The sequence below is a fragment of the Podarcis raffonei genome, chromosome 13, assembly GCF_027172205.1.
Source record: "Podarcis raffonei isolate rPodRaf1 chromosome 13, rPodRaf1.pri, whole genome shotgun sequence".
Lineage (NCBI taxonomy): Eukaryota > Metazoa > Chordata > Lepidosauria > Squamata > Lacertidae > Podarcis > Podarcis raffonei.
Window position 1 is genome coordinate 32,253,132 of NC_070614.1, and position 22,063 is coordinate 32,275,194.

The 22,063-nt window shown below is 41.0% G+C and overlaps 1 protein-coding gene across 1 annotated transcript; it reads right to left on the reverse strand.

The window, feature by feature from the left end:
* Positions 1-1,289: 1,289 nt before the first annotated feature.
* LOC128401044 (butyrophilin subfamily 1 member A1-like) lies at positions 1,290-16,838 on the reverse strand. Its single transcript, XM_053363921.1, has 12 exons — positions 16,702-16,838; positions 15,833-15,937; positions 14,043-14,099; positions 12,273-12,374; positions 11,162-11,209; positions 9,538-9,606; positions 7,831-7,884; positions 6,760-6,804; positions 5,841-5,861; positions 5,591-5,611; positions 4,431-4,457; positions 1,290-2,450 (listed from the first exon to the last, which is right to left on the reverse strand). Exons 2-12 carry the CDS (start codon positions 15,933-15,935, stop codon positions 1,855-1,857), a joined length of 1,143 nt encoding a protein of 380 aa, XP_053219896.1. The 5' UTR covers positions 15,936-15,937; positions 16,702-16,838; the 3' UTR covers positions 1,290-1,854.
* Between the last annotated feature and the right edge of the window lie 5,225 nt (positions 16,839-22,063).

Sequence of the window (22,063 nt, forward strand, 5' to 3'; positions counted from 1 at the left end):
AATCCATTACGGAAGTCCATTAGACTTCCAAAACATTTGGAAACCAAGGTGCGGGTTCCGACTGGCTGCAGGAAGCTCCTGCACAGAAGCCACATTGGACGTTCAAATTCCAAAGAATGTTTGCAAACCAGAACACTCAATTCTGGGTTTGCGGCATTCAGGAGCCAAAACGTTCAACTCGCAAGGTGTTGGGGATCCAAGGTACAACTGTACTGCAATTTTCAGCGGCTGTTCATCTTGCTTTGTAGTTATAGAGCCTGCAGAGGAGGGATAAAGCTTCCCATCACCAAGTCTTTTGTAAACATGCAATTTCCTTTTACTGGAAACATCATAAAAGGAGAAGAATTGATCATGCATATCTAGGAATATTCCTAATTTTGTAAGCTTTCCTTTCACTTTCAGGCGGGTCCATGGCTCTGTTCGAGCCCAGTGATTTCCCCCATCATCACATCCTATGACCCAGTAGCCATTCTCAGGAGACAGGGTGATCCTCCCTTTTCTCAAAATGTTTACAGAGGCAACTCCCAAGTCCCAAGTTTTCTTCTGACCAATCTCTACCTCCCAGTAATGTTTCCCTTATAAAAATCCATGTTTTGCCAGAATGAATGTGCGGAAGTCAAACCTCTTTTCCCAGTCAGCAACATTAGAAAAAAATCCTGTGTTCTGAACACTTTCCCCATCTTTAGTCACTTTCAGTTTGGGGTGAGCTGTCTTGGGAGCCAAGATCACATCCTCTGCAAAGCAACAAAAATGGCTTAATTCAAAATGCACACACTTGAGGGTAGCTTTGTGTTACTTTTTAGGACACCATTGCCCCCTTGTGGATCACCCACACATTTGTAGTTACATGCTAGTGTAGTGTGTGATGAACCATACAAATTTCTATCTAAAGGGATTAAACTAAGCTTGTTTCAAAAACTGCTGCAAATATTTTTGGAAACCCATTAGAGGGTTTTAAAAAATACAGTCAGGAGGTATATACTTTTTGTTAAATATATTTTCAAAAGAGTAATTCATCCAATTCCTGTGCCAATGGGATTCTGTTACAATCCTCACCAAAATTTTCTTGATACATACCTCTCATTCTCTGCATGCTAAACATACTACAAACTATCATTTCTTAGTGATTTTATTTAGGAACTTATTATTCAACAGAAAACCAATCTTTTTGTCCTTGCAACATAACTTACGTTCAATACTAGAACAGGGTTTTGTTTTTGTTTTTTGTAAAACAGTTAGATTCACATTTTGCTTTAGAGACCAGATAATGTAAATTATAGATTACCAGATAATGTAAATTATAGATTACCCTCAGTGTCTGCCTGGTTTGCCTGTAATTTTTTTTAATGTATATTGCCTCAGATGGGCTTAAAAATATATTTTTAGAGAAAACACTTATCTAAGTTACAAACACATTCTTCAGGTTGCAAAAGTGTTCCACTGGTCACATCTTTTAAAACAAAACAAAAAGCATTAAAACTAGCTTTTGCATACTCCTTTATTCCTTTTGTAGGGAAGTTCAAGCCAGTTAATACACAAATAGTTGAGTGCTAAGTTCAATTATGTTCAATTCATATTTGCTACAACACAAACTATTATGTAAAGAGGTTGACAGATGTTTACATTGGTCACAAGAAAAGTACACAGAAAATCCATTCTGTTTCTGTAATTACATAATGAATTTTCCCACCAAAAAATTCTAAATTTTATGTTTAAAAAGTTGCATCCTTTTGGTTAGAATTTTCCCCCGTAGTTGTGATAATATAACCCTTTAAACAAGGATGCTTTTGGTCTAGGTTTTTTAAAACCGCTTCTACTTCTCTCCTGCTGTTTTCATTAAACGAAAGATTTACACTAATCCTGAGCCATCTCTGAGATGTTTGCTTTCTTCCTATCTTCCTCAACAATGTCATCTTCTTTAAGCCATGGGGAAATCTTCAGTGGCTGGCTGTCTAGCTCTGCAGCTACAGAGCCTGTAGAGAAGAAGGGATACAGCTTCCCAGAACAACAAATAGAAAATGTGTATAACTTCCTGTTATTGTGGACATCATAAAAACATAGGCTTCCAGCTGGCATGTTTAGGAATATCCCTATTTTCGTTGGCTTCCCACTCACTTTAAGATAGGTCCATTGTTCTGTCCGAGCCCAATAATTTTTTCTACCTTCGAGTCCTATAACCCAGTAGCCATTCTGAGGAGACAGAGTGATCTCCCCTTTTCTATGAGCAAATTCAGAGGCAACCCCTAAATCCCACTTTCTTTTCTCGCCAACTTCCACTTCCCAGTAATGTCTTCCTTTGGAAAAACATTCTTTTGCCAGAACAAATGTATGGGAGTCGAACCTCTCCTCATAGTTAGGAACCTTAGATATGATTCCTGTGTCCCAAAAACATTTTCCATCTGAAACGTTCAGTCTTGGGTGAGCTGTCTTGGGGTCCAAGACCACATTAGCTGCAAAGAAGAAAAAAGGACTTAACACAAAGGCACAGACTTGAGCTATGTGTTACTCTTTAAGGACAGTGACACCCCCTTGTAGATCACACTCAGGCCTGAAAGTAGATAACTACAAATGGCACCTCTCTCTCTCTCCCTCTCTCTCTCTCTCTCTCTCTCTCTCTCTCTCTCTCTATATATATATATATAATGATGGGCACTCTGAATTTCTAAGTAAAAGAAGTAAATGGAGTGTGCTTCAAAGAGTATCAAACCCATGCCCACCCCCGTGCAATTCTATTTCAGTCCATAGTACAGTGGAACCTCGGTTGTCAATTATAATCCATTCCGGAAGACTGTTTGACTTCTGAAACTTTCAGCAACCGAGGCGCAATTGCCAGTCGGAAAAATCCATTGGAAAAAACCGAGAAACACGCCTCAGAAGGCATTCAACTTCCGAGGCGTGTTTGAAAATGGAAGCATTCACTTCTGGGTTGTCAGTGTTTGAAAGCCGAAACGTCAGGGCAGAATCATTATGCTCAGAATCCCCTGACATGGAAGAGAGCATTCGGTTAGGAATGGAGGAGGCAGAAGAGGAGAGGGTAGGAGAGCCCAGCAGGGAAACGTCAGCTCCTGTAGACCCAGGGAATCAGGAAGAGGTGGAAAGGGAGCAGGCAGCCTCACAGGCACCACAAGGGTTAAGCTCTGAATCGGAAGGAGGAGGTAGATTTATAATAGCTCGAGCCAGATACAGGACAAAAGACAGGGTCAAAGGAGAGTCATAAAGTTCCCACACTTTAAATGCTGGAAATGGAGGAAGAGGTCACTGGTGGTATCTGATTCAACAGAGTCAGACTAATGGTGATTAGCTCATGATGACTTCTGTAAATACTTGTAAATAAAGACCATAGAAAGGTCAATGGTGTGAAGTGGCAATTACTGTGAAGAGAGAAACATAACTCCCTGACAAACGGTCAACTTCTGAAGTGTTTGACAACCGAAGTTCCAGCATGTTCAATGGGTTGTCATTTATTGTGCATTATTTACAGCACAGGTGGACCTCTTTCTTTCAGGATGATTGGCACATTCTTTGCACTTGGGGCAGCAGGCTTTGCGTTGATTTTTAAATAAATTATGCTAATCTGTAAACAAGTAATAGTGCACCCCTCTTAAACATGAATGTGAAAAGCTGAGAAAAGGTCAGGAGGGATAGAAGGACAGACAACTCTAAAGGTGAAGGGTTCCTTACCTTTCATTGCTATCTAGTTTGAGGGGATTTGGCAAGGGAGGTGCCTTTGGGCAAAGGCAGCTTTGTTTCATTCAAGGCAAAGTTTGGAAGAAGCATCTCTTTGGACACTTCCATTTATCCCTGACCACTGACTGTGCTAGCTGGGCCAGGGACATCCCTGAGTGATGCAAGGTCAGATGCAAATCACACATCGCATTTTTATACAGCTAAAAGCTGCATCTGGAGCTGAATCAGAAAGTAGAGGAACTGACAATCCCATATCTTGGCAAAAATAAATAAATCTAGAAGGGTCTGAAAATCCTTTTGATGAATGATAGGGATTGAACTTGAAACGTTCTATATACAAAACACACATTCTGACACTGTAAGTGCCACTTTAATTCACCCAGACCAGCACAAAACCCTTTATGACATTGGGGTTCCATTGTATCAGTTGTTTCTGGGAAACAGAGTATCAAGCACAGTCTGCTTGCTACACAGAGCCTTTTTTTACTGTAGTGTATGTTGAAAAGTTTCAATAAAATCTAGGATGGATGAGAGAGAGAGAGAGAGAGAGAGAGAGAGAGAGAGAGAGAGAGAGAGAGATGTGGGGTGTGGTTTGCAGGATGGTCTACATAAGCCCTATGAAACAACTGGGGTTTTAATTATATTGAAGGGGTTGCTCCACTCTCACTGCAAACCCCAGGATTGATTTATCATTTTGCTTATTATTTTGCTAATTAGTATTTCCAAGCATTTGTTATTCTCACCTCTGTAGAGATGGACATCTGCAAATTCTGTGAACAAAGGAATGGAGAAAGAAGTTTCATGGGCAATAATGATACAGGCAGCTCTAGTCACACAACCATCGGGAATGCCGGCACAAGAAGTCCACACAAATATTCAAGCCGTGTCAGTTCTGTGCACATGGGCAATGCAGAGCAAGTTAGGAGTTCTCTAATGAGAGGCTGCTTCCGCAATTGTGGAAACATGAATGGATCCATTCTCATTCTGGCACCAGTATCGTAAGGGAACAAAGCAAGGTAATATTCGATAGAAGGGGTCCTCACATTCACTCCCCGCCACTGAAGTCACATGTATCCAGAATTCTTCATGAGAAAGGATCCCTATACCCTGCTCCCAAACTGGTTCTCTCCCTTAACAAAAGACCCAAAGGCATGAATAAGATTACATCCAATTCAGACCTGTGTTCCAGGCATGATTTTGTTTTCAACAAGGAATATGTTGGATTTCCTGGCAGTAAGGGAAAATAGCTAATTGCCAAGATACGATCATAATTTGAATATCAACACCTAGGGGCAACTGCCAGAAGGAAAGATAGCAACAGACAGGGATCGGCTAATCTGTCTACTTTGGTTTCTTATTTTCCCAATCTTAAGGTTCAGTTCTCCACATCCCCAAATGAAAAGTCCTCGTGAAAATTCATTAGCATTGTTAGTGCATTTCTCTTGACACACACATCAATGCAATTTTTCCTGATGTACACATTTCCACAAGCAATCTTATATGTTATTTCCACACAAATACGCATATTCTATGCACACTTTACCATAGTATATCACATTTTGCTCATGTTACTTGACAGCCAGCTGGGTCCTGGCTGAGTTGGGATGGAGGGGGGGGGGATGCCAGCATATATCCAGCTGAGCAAGAATGGGGAGTTATGCCAGTATAGCCCAGTTGTGCCAGGAACCTATCAGGTCAGCCAGAGATCCACTGGATCCTAACCCTACTCATCCTAGTAGATCTTGATAAAGAATCATTCCTTCACCTAAGGAAGTTTGTGCTCTGCTATAACTACCTCTCTATCCTCTTCTCTTCCATATTCTGTTTGATAACCTGTCATATACTATTTTTTCAAGAACATGCATTTTCCCCCTGTTAGTGTGAAATGTTACATATGAATTACCTATTTTTGCCTTCAGTTGTTCTGAAAAAGAAAAGATATAATATAAAGATGACACTTTAAAATGAAGTATTATTCACCTCCCCTTCCAAAATCAGAAATTTGGTGGTGGAACACTGAAAAACTTCCTTGTGTAAAGGAAGTGCTTTCTGTTAGCACAAAAACCTACTGGACACAATGGACTCAGAGGATAAGAAGTGTTGCAATATAGAATCAACTGATAGTTTAAGCTGGGTGGTGTTAGAATACTGACCTATTTCTCTCTTTAATTCATCTGCAAAGGAAAAAAGATATGGATTTTACATGTAGTAAACATTTCAAAATAAAACTAGAATCAGTGTGTGGTTCAAATTCCTACTCTGACATTATTTAAAATCACCTCTGCCCTCTCACTGTTTCACCCTGTTTGCTCTACTCAGACCTATGCTGTTGTTAAGAATAACCATTTTTCTGTCAGTGTTCCTCCATCCCTGCTTCCTCTACTCAAAGTTCTGCCATCCACTGTTCTTCCATTCTTGCTGTACTCAAACTCCTCCCTCTCCCTTTTCTTAGCTGCCTTCTGTGAGAGACATGAAGGATGCAGAGCCCTCAAATATAATATAGTAATGCCACTCAATGTATTCAACAGGAAGTTCTAGATTCAGTGTTGTAATTTTAAGCAGGTATTTTATTAGCAAATACCTATATATGTGCAACATACATCAGCTGAACTTAGTATTCTCAACTGGGGTATCATCAACCTTTATAGACCCAGGACCCACTTTTAACCCCAGCATGCATATGGGAACAGATGCAGGTCAGCATGAAGAAGCAGGGCCAATTGTCAGCGAAGCTAACTTTTTATTCAAGGAAACGAACATATGCTCAACAACACTTCCCAGTGTAAATGTAATAATATGGTAATAAATATAACCACAAGAAAACTAAAAGTTTGTGATGTATTTTCTAACAGAAAGTTGGGATCAAGTAGCTGTTTAAGTGGTGAAGTATTTTACTACAGTACCAACTTAGAATAAGTGAATTAATATTTTTTATTGGATGTATTCTTTTAAATCTTTCAGCTTTCTAAAAATTAGTTTTTATTAAAGATTTTCTTGTGTAACAAACAAAGAAACAAAGAAAAGTACATACAGTGCCTCTGCTTTTAATTCAGAGTTTTTCCCAACACTTACCATTTTCTGACTTTAAATCAGGAAACAATGAAAAATAGATTATACCTGCAAATGAAAAGTTTCAGATTAAAACAGTAAACAGCATGAAAATGAAACCAAGGATGATTCCTATTGTGAATCTCACCAGGCCCCGATTACAGGTCACAGAAATCACTCTGCTCCCAAGTAGTCTGCTGACGGGGGTCTATTTGTGTGCAATATAGCATCAGAGAAGATCGCTGCAGCTTCTTCTAAAATACAGCTTGTGGGAAACCAGCAATCCCATTTTATGGAATAAATATTGTGTACTAACTTGCCCTGCTATTACACTACTCACTTCAGTAGGCCCTTTAATGTGAGGCATTCCATCCCAATATCATCATTTTTTCAAAGAGAAGGCAGAGTTCCCATACGTCCAGGAAAACCCAGACATCTCCTCTTTTGGGGGGTCAACATGCCTGTCTGAGCAGATTTTTACATTTTAAAGGAAATGTCTGGGGTATTTGGGCTCAGGTGGCTTGGGCTGTCCTCTTATCTGTTCTTCAAGATACGGCAACACTAAGAATGGATGGTGTGCATCTATTTCCAGTTTTTCTACCTAACAGATCAGGTTTGGGGAACCTTTCCGAACCCAAGAGATGCAATACTTGGCAACTGAATCCTTGGCCAGTGGTAGCCAGGGCCAGAAGTGATAATAGACACAGCAAGAGATTTTAATCTTACATATGTGCAGCAAGCTACATCCCATCTACACAAAAACCAGAGGTTTCTAGTACACCCACAGGAGCCAACTCCTAGAGGCTGAAGGCCCCAATAAAATATTTGAGAGGGTCAAACCCCCCATCCCGGTTGATGGGCATTGCCATTCAAATGGTGTGTGTGCGGCATGCCATGTGATTGATTATGTGGGTCGGGGCTTACCTGTGCTCCCCATATTTTATTCAAGTTGACACCCCAAGTATGCCCAACAGCCATATCTCTTTGCCCAGGCAAGCAAGAGCCTTTACTGCACTTCAAGCATACATTGAAGCCAGACAAAAACACTCAAAGAGAGTTAGATGAAAATGCTACACAATCATATATTTAAAGTACCCACGAGTCTTTTCACTGTCCATCTCACAGAGTCACGAATGCATGAAAAAATGCCTGAAAAACAGAAGGGGGTGTGTGAGAAACGCCTGAGCTAAACTTCCACAGTCGTTCCCCCCCCCCCCCCATTTTTATCAAGCTTGCTTTTTAGGAGGCTTTCACATCTCAGACAAGCACTTTCCACCCCCATGCAGTTGTCCTGAAGCTATGGGAGGAGGTGGTGTAGCTTTGAAGACAACACCCTCTGTCTAGAATCACAGACCCTCCAAGTGTCCCTATTTTCCAGGAGTGTCCCTGATTTAGAGAAGCCGTCCCAGTTTCCAATTTGATCCCAGAATTTCCTACTTTTCCTTAGAATGCCCCTATTTTCATTGGAGAAATGCTGGAGGGTATGGAGTTACCCTGAGCCATCTGAAGGCAATTCTGTATAGGAAAGTGTCCCCCCCCCCTAATGTTTAATGTTTTATTATGTTTTTATATATGTTGGAAGCTGCCCAGAGTGGCTGGGGCAGCCCAGTAAGATGTGTAGGGCAAAAAATAGTAAAATTATTATTATGGAATGGGATGTCCCTATTTTTATTGGAGAAATGTTGGAGGGTATGGAATCATTGATTTGTTTTAGATGTCCAGACCAATATCACAATTTCTTCAAAGTGAGGATAGAATAGAATGGATGTTCAGTTTTTCCACCTAACAGATAACGGTTGTGGAGCCCTTTTCTAACTAAGGGATATATTCTTGGGCAGCCAGGGGTAGCCTTGGACATATGACCACTGTAGGCAAAATGCCCTCCCCCACATCTCCCCTTCCTTCCCCCCACTGTTGCATCTGTGCAGCCGTTGGTCCTGCCACAACTGCACCACTACTCGTGGTCGTGCGTGCACTGCCAACCATGATGCAGCGGGGCAGCAGCAGGGGCACAGCAGTGGAGACAAGGGCACTGTGGTAGCAGTGGCAGTGGCCTGGGCAAAGCCGCAGCAGGGCTGGTGTCAGTGCAGCAGTGCGGGCAGGCAGGGGGCTGGATCTGCCACCCAAGGCAAATTGCTTCACTCTGCTTCATAGATGGGCCATGCTTGTGCACAACCTGGGGGGCTTTGTGCCAGCGGTGGCCCAGGTCAGAGATGGTAGTAAGAACCGCAAGAGATATTACTCATATTGTAAAAATGCAAGTTTCATTCCATTTATAAAAACCAGGGGTTTCTAGTACACTCATGCCCGTAGCTCTTAGTTTTGGCAAGCATGAGCCTTTATTGTAGTTCAAGCATACATTCCAGCCAGACGAAAACACTCAATGTTAAGTTGTGGGTGAACATATCAGACGACACAGCGATTCTTCAAACAGCTCTTGTTTATTCACAGGCCAGAACAGAACTGAACTGAAGGGTTCAGCCAGCCTGCTTATATAGAGCTCCACTACAAGGCAACAATAACCATTTTCTGTAACTATCCAACTGAACATCACTTTCAATCCCTTATTTGCAAATGTGGATCTGAGTGAAAACTATCTACAGTATCCCCCTGCTGGCCCAGGGTGAAAACTTCAGTACATAACACTCAAGGAGGGTGCAGAGCAGGGGCATAACTTGGGAAGAACCCTAAAGGATGGTTAGAAAGGCCTGGAGAGCTGCATTCAGCCCCCAGGCTAGGGCCACTGCACTCCTGCAATAGATGATCTGTACTTTTAACATGTCAATCGTATACTTAAAGTACCTTTGGTTTTCAGAAGCTGTAGACATTCTGTTATCAACCTCACAAATTCACGAATATAGAAGGAAATGCCTGAAAAACAAAAAGGGGAAAGTTAAATAAGGCCTGAGCTACAGGTGCGGGTGGGAGGGTGACATTGTCACAGTTGGCGCACCCCCAAGACGCTTCCTGCCACCTGCAGGTGGCTAGCCCTGCCCCCGCAACTGGGGGCCACTCCAGGTGCCGGAGCAGCTAGCTCTGCCTCTGCTGAGCTAGACCCCTATGGGGTTTTTTAATCAGTCTTGCTCTTTAGGAGGCTTTCACTTGTTACATAATCATCCCCCCCCCCAATTATGTTATCCTGAAGCTATAGGAGGAGTTTGTGTAACTTCCGATGTGATTGCTGTTCCCTTGTGACTTTCTTGCTCTGCTGGATATTGTTTCAATAATGAAACAGGAGGTGGCAATCAAGAAACATCACCCAAGTCCTTGGTGATGAAAATCTCTTTATCTAAACAAGAATAGGTTGAAAGCTCGCCTCTAATCTATGATAGTGCTTCCACCATCTCAGAGCAGGAGTGACTGCAAAATTCATTTGGGGGATAAATTCATTTGGGAAAATAATGCCAGCAGTGAAGATCATTTGGGAGGATATAATGTAAGAAAACAGTAGCAAATGTTTTATCAGTGATACATAAGCACTGTTTATCTTTGTTTTATGAGGAAGACAAGTTTTGACTGTTTTTTAAAGGAAGGTGATGGGACTCTAAGGCTAGAGAGATTTTTAACAAATGTCAAACACATTACAGGAGAGCTATTAGAAGGTGCATGTGTAGTTGAAGCATATTCAAGAATTGCTAGTCAGAGGACTATACAACTCAATCAATTACACAACACTTCTGATTCTTCAGTAATGCAATATTTGGAATTAGTGAAGCTGTCGTACCTTGGATGGATTCCTGCACTGCAGGGGGGTTGAACTAGATGACCCTCAGGGTCCCTCCCAAACTACAATTCTATGGCTACATGACTGGGTAGTGGCAATGATCATGTCAACTGTTCGCAAAATTGGTGTGCCACATATAGACAACCTGGAAGCCTAAATATGGGAAGGAACACATGTCTTCTAAGCCCTGTTCTTCTCTATAGGATGCAGGTATCTGCAATCACTGATATTCTTTTTCCAAATAGGACTAAAATGTCTGTAGAAAAGTGTGAATGACACAGATATTTCCTTATATTTACTATATGTGTTAGCTGGTCTTTTAAAATGTCAACCTTATACTTAAAGTACCTATAAATTTGAAAGGTCACCTTGTGTTTTCAAAATCTCAGCTTTCTGCCTATGACCTCACAAAGTCAGGGACCGGTGCACAAATAAAGAAGGGAATGGTGCTTGAAAAACAGCAGAGGCAGTTTGTATGTCCTGGTGTCATGACAAATTACAGCTGACTGAAAGTGGAAGCAAAAGGTTTGGAATTCCTTCCAGCTTTGTTCCTTCTGTTTTTCACACTTCCCTTCCCTTCTCCAATTCATCCAGGAGAAGGAGCTTGGAAGTTTCTGCTTTCAGTTAACTGCAGTTATAGATCTATACATAATTTCTTATTCTTCTGCAATACAATATTTGGAAATACTTAAGGTAACCTACCTTTAGATGTATTTTGCGCCTTTCCGTAGCATTTTCTCAGGAAACGTTCTGTCACAGAACAAGAGCAACATTTAAGACATACATGTGGATGAAATCAGCTTTAAAGTCAGCATTGTAATTATGACTCTAGGACCAGGAGATGGCACTTGTCAGTCTTCCAGTTGGCAAAGTGGAAGTGCAACATATGTACAACCTGGAGCCTAAATATAAGAGAGGATGTAGAAAACCTATTGTGGATGATTCCCCCCCCCCCCAAGGAGGTAGGTCAACTGGTTTGTACAATTATTCCTCCTTGTTGTTTGGCGCATCCTAAAGGATCAAGCCCTTTAGGATTCCCAAGGGGTTTTAGTTGACATTATTGTCTTGATTTCTGTTTGTGCTTCAGGGATAAGTGCCAGCAGGAAGTGCAAGGGTGCTCTTGTGGGCCAGTTGAAGTTTGAGTGACTGTCAGAAGCAGTAGAGCTGCAGGATTAATCAACTATGCTGGGCCCTGCCTATTTGCCTACATCACCCGGCAGGTGATATAACATCCTTTGCACCATCCCAATAGCTTCTGGAATAGGTGTGAGGCATCTGGATATCAGGCCAGCCAGCATGTAACCACTAAGGGCCTAAGGTGTATAAATCTCCCTGATGGGGTCTGCCCTTGGAGCTTTGATATATGTAGACCCTGCTCAGAAGGGTTCGGTGTACTGCTTAGCTGCATCCTTTTTTGTTATTGTTTCCTGAAGCTGCTGATAACTGAATGGGTAAGTATTTTATCTTGCTTATGCCATGTTATTCTCTTTAAAGACCATTCTGATGTGCATATTATTCTGTATTCAAGCATTGAATTTTTCCTCACTAGTGTTATTGCCGCTGAATCTAAAATAAAGCGTTTTTATTTATTTGGCAAAACAGAAGGTATATGTCCTCTAAGCCCAGTTCTTCCCTCTAGAATGCTTTCTCCCTTTCTGCCTCAGGTTAGGTATCATTGATTATGTTTAGAGCCAGGACCAAAATCATCAATTCTTTAAACTGATGGGGGAAAATGTTATGCATAAACATGAATTTCATAGTTAATGGGTTGCCTATACTTTTACTGTGTGAGTTATGTATATATTTAAAGTACCTATAGATTTGACAGGCCACATGTTGTGTGCATATTCTTGAAGACTTTTTGCTTTTGCTTTTATGAAGTCAGGAAACTGAAAAATATAGGCCGGAATGATGTCTGAAAAGCAGAAAAAACAAATGAATATAAAACCGGTTAAAGACAGGAGTGAAGTATTCATGGATAGACAGTTTGGGATGAGGGCGGTATTGCATTAAAAATAGGATGTGACTAAAGATATTGCAGTTCCATCCTCCTGGCTAAAAATGGGAAGTACCTGTGCAATTAACTCCAGCATTCTGCTATTTCCTATATCACTTGTAATTGCTTTTATAATGAATCAGAACATGACAAGAAAATCCTTCCAGCTCTTATCAGGGGGAACAATTAAAATATAGAAGGATTTGTCATATACATGCATATCTACATATCTAGCCCAGGAACAAGACAAATGTCAAAGCCACAGCAGGTACTTTAAAACAATGGGGAAGAGTCAAGCAGGGGGGAGACAGAGGAGATGGAAAGCTAGGAGTCTGTGTTATCAGCAGTTCTTGGCATCTGTCTGTCACAAGAGACAATGGAGTGTGCCTCCAAGGATGAAGTCAAACTGCATTGTTTTTTGCTGTGTTAACAGCACTGAAATGACCTCACTGAGGCACAAGCCTGGGCAGTGTATATGGAGGTCCTGGGCTGCCCAAGTGACAAGACCAAACTCTCAGCCTCACTTTGTGGTCTAAAGGAAAGCACAGCAATACATTTGGCACCAGTTTGGCTGCAGGAGTTGCTGAAAGGAGGTGTACCAGATGCCATCCAACCATCTTACAAGCTCCTCTCCAGATTTGTGTAGGGTTTACTCCTTAGCCTTTTATTCTCCTGAAGATGTCCCATAAAGCAGCAGAGGTTTGGGATCAGAGTTTTCATTCTCCTAGATGGATCACCCTCCCAGATTGATGAGCCCTATCTGCCCTTCATTTCCCTCTACAGCACGTGCAGAAACTGCCTCATTGACTGTTGGAACCACTATTGGTCCACTCAATCTGCTGAAGCATGTCTTTGCATGCAAGTTAAGTCCCTAACTCACTCAGGGTTTGAGACCCATCAGCTACCCCCACCTGGTTAAGCCAGCCAGTTGAATCCATTCTTGTGGTGTGACCACTGTCTCATGCTGACAGCTTCAATGAGCCACAGGTGAGAGCTGAGATGGGTGGAGGCTGGAGACCAAAGGCGGACAAACTATGGATCATTACAAGATTTGTTTACTGGGAAGAGGAAATGCTATGGAGCTAGAAGGTGGATTGATTTGCTTGATGACTGACCATAGTGAAAACTTTGACCTCTGGAATAAATCTGGGATAAGCCAAGACTCTCCAAAGTAAGGTTGGGTTTATCTATGAGATATTTGTTTTCTCAGGGGGTGTGAGGAAGCTAAATTGACACTGAGTAGCCTTATTAGAAAGGGAAATTTTCACAGTTCATTTGTGGGTCAAAGACAGGAACTATCTTGAATGTGTAAGCTACATCTGCAACAAGTATTTTCATACATTTATGAAGTTCTCCATAATAATTGTCAAAAACAAGATAAATAAAAACATTGTAATTTTCAGACACGTTATTCAAAAGTATTTTATTTTAACTATATTTTCATTAAGATTTCAGTGTAATGAATTCAAAAGGTGGGCTGAACCATTGAATTCAAAAGGTGGGCTTCAAATTATTAAAGCATTTCCAGAGGCAAACAATTATTCATACTACCTTGTCGTCCCTCATAGTATGGAACGTAATATTTACCTAGACTCATTCCTTCCCTTTTTTCAGTGCATTTCGGCTGGGAATCTTCCTGCTTCTCTGTGATAGGAAGAAAAAAAGTTTAATGCAAGCTTCAGGGTTAGATGGACTCTATAACTACATTAAATGATTAAAGCCACTCCAAAACCAAATCATTATTCATTGTTCCTCTCCATGGTTTGTACTACATTAACTTACCCATAAACATTTTTTTCCTATGCTTTTCTGTGAGGATATAGCTACTCAAATATTGCTTTTGGATGAATTGGACTTTAAAGTTTTTGGTATTATGACTATAAGTGAAGACTGCTGGCTGGGAGTGTTGAGAGTTGTATTTCAACAAGATCTGGAGGGCACTACATTGATATAGATATGGGGGACCAGAAAATGACATTTTCCACCACTGATTCTCACAGGCAACTTTATTATTGCAGCAGTTTTTCTACTGCATTTGTAGAAAACTCTACAAGGTTGTTTTTCTTCCTGAGCTGTGAGAAAGAATGATCTCCCTGCTCACTCAAAAAAGTATTCTGAGACACGATGAATGAGATTTTAAAAACAGGGGAAGTCCCAGAAACATGGAAAGAGGCATACATAACATTAATCCCAAAACAAGATTCAGACATAACTTTAGTTAAAAATTATAGGCCCATTTCATTATTAAATAATGATTACTAACTATTTGCATATATTTTAGCCAACAGAATGAATTTTTTTTTTGGAAGAATATATACACCAGGATCAAGCAGGATTTCTCCCATGTAGGCAAAAGAAAGATAATATTAGGAATGTTTTAAACATAATAGAATACCTGGAAGTTTGAAATGAAAAGCAAGCTGCATTTATGTTTATAGATGCAGAAAAAGCATTTGATAATGTTTCTCGGGACTTTATGAAAAATGTTCTTGAAGAAATGGAATTTGGAGAAAAAATTAATATGGGAATCCAAGCCATATATTCAGAACAGATTGCAAAATTTTGTTTAAAAAACCCAGAAGCGTTTTTGTTAGGTATTTTAGGACAAGAGTTGCTGAAAGAAAAACGGACATTATTTATGTATGCTACAGCAGCAGCAAGAATTTTAATAACACAAAATTGGAATACCGGAGAAGTACAGTGGTACCTCGGGTTAAGAACTTAATTTGTTCCGGAGGTCCATTCTTAACCTCAAACTATTCTTAACCTGAGGCACCACTTTAGCTAATGGGGCCTCCCTCTGCCGCTGCACCGCTGGCACGCAATTTCTGTTCTCATCCTGAAGTAAATTTCTTAACCCGAGGTACAATTTCTGGGTTAGCGGAGTCTGTAACCTGAAGGATCTGTAACCTGAAGTGTCTGTAACCTGAGGTACCACTGTACCAGCAAAAGAACAATGGCAAGAAAAGTTGATGAACTATGCAGAGTAAGCAAAGTTAATGGACAAACTGCATGAAAAGGACAATAGTGACTTTGAAAAAGAATGGGAACCTTTTACAACATATTTGCAGAAACAACAAAAAGAAATGGACTCGCTGGCAGGATTTAAATAAACATTTACAACTTTATTTACAGAGAAGAAGTACAGCAATTGGATAACATAGTATTACATACAAACAGCAGAATGTATCATTTGATGTAACAAACTAGAAATGGAAGTTGAGGGAAGTCAACAGGGAGGGGGGAACTGGAAAATGAATGTTTAGTAATGATATTGGATATTTGTTATGAGAAAAGAAAACTAATAAAAATTATTTTAAAAAAAGAAAAAGAAAAAGTTTTCTGAGAAAGTTTGACTTGGTTTTAATCTAAGTTACCTTTAGATTTTAAAGACTGCATCACACTTCCAAGGGGTAGCCATTTTCCCAATATCAGCTTCACAGTATCAGCAATCCAGAAAAGAAAGTATAACAATTTCATGCCTGAAAGGCAGAAATTAAAAAGAATGAGATAAGTCTGAGCTAAATCTCCATGGTTTTTGTTTGGTTTTTCTGCAACACAACTTGCTTTTAAATGGGTCTACCAACTTGTCATGAATTGTTTTCACGTTTAAAAATTAAAAAACCCTGAAAGGTTGTTAACCAATTTGAATGTAGGTAATTCATACTTCAAGGTGTAATTTCAAGCATTTTAGCTACAAATAATTTCAAAGGGAGAACTTTAAGCATTTACTCAACACTTCCATTGTAAACAATGTAGTTAATTTTGGCTGAGGTTTCCCTTTACATGGTTCGAAAATGCACACTAAGAAAAATATTGAGTGCATTTTGTGAAGCAGAATCCTTGGCAGGCCAATCTAATACACTTTATATAAGCAGCTACTCTATGTATATCATGCTAATGGCATGCCCCAGGGATTTATAGAAACTACAGAGAGATGTGCAATTTGACCAATAATATGAAAAAAATCACCAGTAATAGTGAATTTTACCTCAATGCATTTATTTATTTACACCATTTTTATTACATTTTAGGCAAAGCCCAAAAAAGGTGTCTCACAACCAAAACCAGAAAAATCAACAAGTTAAAATAATAACAAAGGTCAAATCACCAAAATAAAAGTGAAAGGTATACAGTTTGTATTAAAGATTTGTATTAAAGTTCAGTCTACTGAACTGGCAATATGATTCAGAATTATGAAATGTTTACCCCACTTTTATGGCAGAAAAATACTTTTTATACATACCTTTTCCTGAAGCAACCACAATGGTGTTGAAAATAATCACTCCCTGACTGAAGGGAAAAGAATGATTTCAAGTGAGATTTGCAGTTTTGCAGGAAACAACAAATCACACAAGAGTATGAACTTTGACTGGAGGCGGGTGGGGAATGCCACATATTAACCACCCAGGGAAAGTCGACTGTCAGCTTATTTGTAGTGAGAGGGCAAATTCCATATAAGTGATATGAGAAAATGGTTTCAAAATGAAACTTGACAGGATTCTTCAGCCAGGTATTATGTTAAAAAAAATAATCTGATTTTTAAAAACATCAACCCACAGGTGAATGGCAACCACAATAGGAAAGAATTCAAGGAATGTAAGATCACAGGTGATAGGAGAACCCTTCCAGTGGGGTGGCCAACTACTCATAAAATAACCCCCAAAACCTAGGGAACATGCAGCATCAGAGTGTATCTGGAAATCACGCTGATGGCCAGAATGTCCTGCCAATGAGATATGCCATTATCAAGGCATTTAAGCCATATGAGCAGATCAGCTTTTACTGCATTACCCAAGCGAACCCTGTGATGTGAAGACTGAAAGTTCTCTCTTAACTGCACCAGGTGTGCACAGAAAGCTCTGCTCATGGCAGTTACTCTGCATGCAAAGTTCAGGTGGCCGAGGAGCGACTGAATTTGGTGTAGCGTTACCTTTTTGAGTGAGTTGCTTAATAACCTCTTGAAGACCTTTTATCTCATCCTGTGGGGAGTGGTATGAATGAGGTTTGGCTTGGGCATGGGGCAATCAAAATACTTCCGGCCCACCCACCAGAAGTGACACGTAGATTAATCAAGATTGGGGTTCCTAAGACTTACATCAAATAAGGTGACCCCCCCAAAGGGACCGCCATCGGTCCTGGCTCCGCCTGGGCACGCAGAAATTATCACTCCCCCCAGATCCCTTTAATGGGATACCCCAGTGTTTAGAGCGGCAGGCGGAGATTGCCACCTCCCCTCCACCCAAGACAAAGGATTGTTCCAATGCCCCAACTGCCAATCAAGCAAAACACTCACCGCCAAACTACTCACATCTGCATCCAAAACCTGATACCTCCTACAATGTCTGCCAACCAAATATCATTTCCTGGAAAGGTGCATGCCATCAGACCTGAACAGAGTCTCTTCCAAGAATGTAATGTTGGAGTGCTGAATCACACAGCCACCCCATTGCAATATGTGGCGCCTAACTGCACAGGTAGCCTTTTTCCAAGCGCGGAAAACTTGCGCCATTGTTGTCTCTCAAGCATATCTGACCATACAAGGCATATGGTGGGGTACATGTTGTGCAGCGTCTGCAAGTCCTTAATTATAGCCCATATTAGGTCTCCTGAGAGTAGAGTTTCATCGATTTCATCGATTTCTTGCATTCACATTCGGGGGTTGAACCAGACTAGCAGTTGCTTGGGCTCGACTGCGGCTGTTATTCCTATTGTTGGCACCACCTGCATACTCATTGCCTGCAGTAGGCCCCTGTCGGCTGGTCCCTGCTGCCTGCCCATGTGCTGCTGCTGTGGCTTGCGGGATATGCCCTTCATTGTACGCAGTGGGGATACGGGCTCAGGCTGATTAGCACGTGGCATATTTGCTGAGCAGAGATAAGATACCTAGTCCCCAAAGAAAGCTCCCACACTCTACCAATGCCTTCTATAGAAGGACTTTGAAACGGTGAGGTAAGAAACAAATTCAGAATGGATTAACTATGCCTACTGAACACCCAGGTAAAGGGACCCCTGACCATTAGGTCGTCGTGACTGACTTTGGGGTTGCGGCGCTCATCTTGCTTTATTGGCTGGGTCATGTGGCCAGCATGACTAAGCCGCTTCTGGTGAACCAGAGCAGTGTACGGAAATGCTGCTTACCTTCCCGCAGGAGCGGTACCTATTTATCTACTTGCACTTTGACGTGCTTTCAAACTGCTAGGTTGGCAGGAGCAGGAACCGAGCAACAGGAGCTCACCCCGTCACAGGGATTCGAACCGCCGACCTTCTGATCAGCAAATCCTATGCTCTGTGGTTTAACACCCAGGTAGACCTAGACAATCGAGCAAAAATATCAATGTACAGAAAAATTAACTTGAATCAATGAACCACAATCACCAGGATGAAATATAATATTAGCCAAATACAATGTTTAGACCCAATGAATTGATTACACCCCTGCCACCTATCTGGACAGGGCACTTATGTCATGATTCCCTCATTGAGGCCTTAGTGGAGCCTCTGCTGTCCCGCAATGCCGCCACGCCAAGAGGGTGAGCAGACTTGCCCTACCCAGTTTCACAGTGGAAACTGCTAGAATGGGGATCGAGGCCCTGTGGCATACACCTGGCCCATGAGGTCTCTCAATGCAGTCTTGATAGGCCATGGGGGTGGCCATGCTACATGGGGGTGGTTTGTGTGCATGGGAGTGTACATGCTTTAGCTCCCTCTTGGGCATTAGCTGCTGGGGTGCAGCCCCACTCATTTTATCCTGAAAAATATTTCCTATTTATATCCTAAGAAGGAATTTTCCACTACAATTAATCTCTGAATCTTCTCTCTTTCATGTGAACTAAGCTACTAATTTTCAGAGTGGTTTCTGAATGAGGGTTAAATGGGATAACGGATGAAAAGCTGCTTTTCTGACCATCAAATATTGTCTTTAAGTAAATGTGCCTGAGGGTCAGAGATACATTGAATAGTTCATCAGAAGGAATGGTGTAAAAATTATACATCCTTGACTTGTAGCTGCAGCCACATCTGAGGGTGAGCCCTGGGGGAGGGGACAGAAACATGCATGCTGCAAAAGTCCTGATCATTTCCATCTTGTCTGTGAGAGAAGTAGAAGGACCTGAGAGTCAGAAGAGTGGCAACGTCAGATTGACAAGCCAACTCCTCCACCCTGATGAATCTCTTCTGGATTCTCTGTAAGTTTGGGAAACTGGGAAGCGAATTCACGAATATGGTTATTAGAAACTACCAGGGATTGCTAGAAAACGCTTAAGCAAGTCCAAAAAAGCTGAAGTAAAAATAGTAGGTTAGGAGAATTCTTAAATCATTGCTTTGCCCTTGTTATTTCCTGTTAAAACATAGTGTTAATATATTGCATGAATGTCATTGCAGGTGCTATGTTTGCAAATCACTGGTGTTTGGGTGATTACCAAGATTCAGAGCTTTGCACTTCAACAGGTGAGTTTGAGCCTGTGCACACCAGTAAGTATGTAAAGGACTTCAGGACTGTGTGTGTGTGTGTACTGCCACATTCCTAAAATCAATGTATAACTAATAAACATGTTAAGATGCGATATAAAAGAGCACAAAAAGGAGTGCTAGGAAAGAAAATAATGCCGATAAATCAATCTACGCACTTTCACAGAACTGCTCGAATATTCGTCCTCCATTGCAATTAAGTTATCGCTTGCTCTCTGCATTCACTTATGCCTTTCTTTCTTTCTTTCTTTCTTTCTTTCTTTCTTTCTTTCTTTCTTTCTTTCTTAATTTTCTAGGTGAACCTCCTGCTCCTCTTTTCTTATTGAATGCTACTTTGGTTCCTGAAGTGAAAATTATCTTCGCACTATATGTTTGTCCATAAGAGGTTGTGCTGACCAAATTTTTTTTCTGTAAAGATGGGGCTCTTATATCATCCCAGAAAGCAAATCCCAAAATGCTGATACATAGTCTATGCATTGTCAAAGAATTCTGGTCAATATTAAGAGTTGCTGCATCCTGAAATACTCATCCTATTGGAAGCTTGACATAGGATTGCCTCGTAAGATATTTTTGCTCACCTAACTATTAATCTTCTATGTATTTCATACGATCATTGCAAGGGATCGTTGCCTTAGGAGAGCAAGAAAAATTCTCAGGGATGACTCACACCCTGGCTATCACCTCTTTAATCTTCTACCCTCGGGCAGGAGATATAGAAGTATAATCAGCCATACCAACAGGCTAAAAAATAGCTTCTATTTGTGGGCTGTTAGGCTGTTGAACGGAAAATTACATAGTGAAATTGACTTGCAAGGTGGTGTGTTGTTCGATAAGAGATTGAGTGTTGGGGGGGAGGCTCGTTTAAATTCATTGTACACAGGTTGTACAATGGCAATAAAGGTATTATTATTATTATTTACATTTTCAAAATTAAATTAAGAGTTTACAACCTCAAATTTCTAAATAAAAATTGAGGTGGCATTAAAATGCTTTAAATAAATAAAACAGAGTAGGACACTTGCATGCCACTTTCCACAAAAAGAAATAATTAAAGGCAATATACAACAAATAATTACAGGGGGAGGAACAGTGCTAAAAAGCAATAAAGTAAGACAAAAATAATGGTGATAAAGCAATCTAATTCCACATAATTACTCAAATGTTCACCCTCTATTGCAACTACATTTTCACTTACTCTCTGTATTCATTCATGCTCTTTCTTTATTTCTTCCATTTGTTCGTTCTCTAGGTGAACTTCCTGCTCCTGGTTTATTCTTGAATTCAACTTTGGTTCCTGAAGGGGAAATTATCGCAGTACTCTGTACGGCTCCAGTAGAGGTTGTGGTGACCAGATTCTTTCTCTGTAAAGATGGGGCTCCTGTTTCATTCAAGAAAGCAATATCTCAATATGCTCAATACATATTCTATGCATCGCCGAAGAACACTGGCCAATATTCCTGTGGTTACCAGCAGAAGGATGCAAAGAACCAAGAGAAGACATCTGCCCTCAGTGTTGCTCAGAATCTGATTGTCCAGTCAGGTAAGGTTGTAGAAACGCTCAGACTAGGAAGGGACCTGCAAGAGAATGTTGCATGGTGGGATAGCCCTGTTCAGAGTTCCAACTACCCAGTCATGCTATATTCCAACACAGTCCATTTAATTCCCCACCCATTTGATTTCTATTCCCCTACCACAACAGTTAATCATAGTCATGGAGCATGTTCAGACTTCCCTGGAGCACATTCATATATTTATCTAAACAAAAATAGGTGGTGTTCTACACCTATGCAACAGATGTTGGAGGACCTGGCCAATAGCATACAGATGATGGCACTTCTCCAGGAACACTGGTCAATGGCCTATTAAAATAGATATTGCGTGGACAGGCGGAGTCCCCCCAGCCCCATGCAACCCCTGAGCGGAATAATGACTCAAGACAACGTGCTATGGGATTAAAATTGGCCCCAACTTTATTAAGTTTCAGATGTAGGGAGACTTTGGCTCAGGCACTGGTCGGTTATCCTTCTCAGTCCCCAGCCAGGGATCTGGGAGACTTCAAGGTTATCCAGAATGTGTGGGGATTGGGCTGGCTCTGGGGAACATATGTTCAAGCAGAGAGCCTGCCCCCCATTTCACTG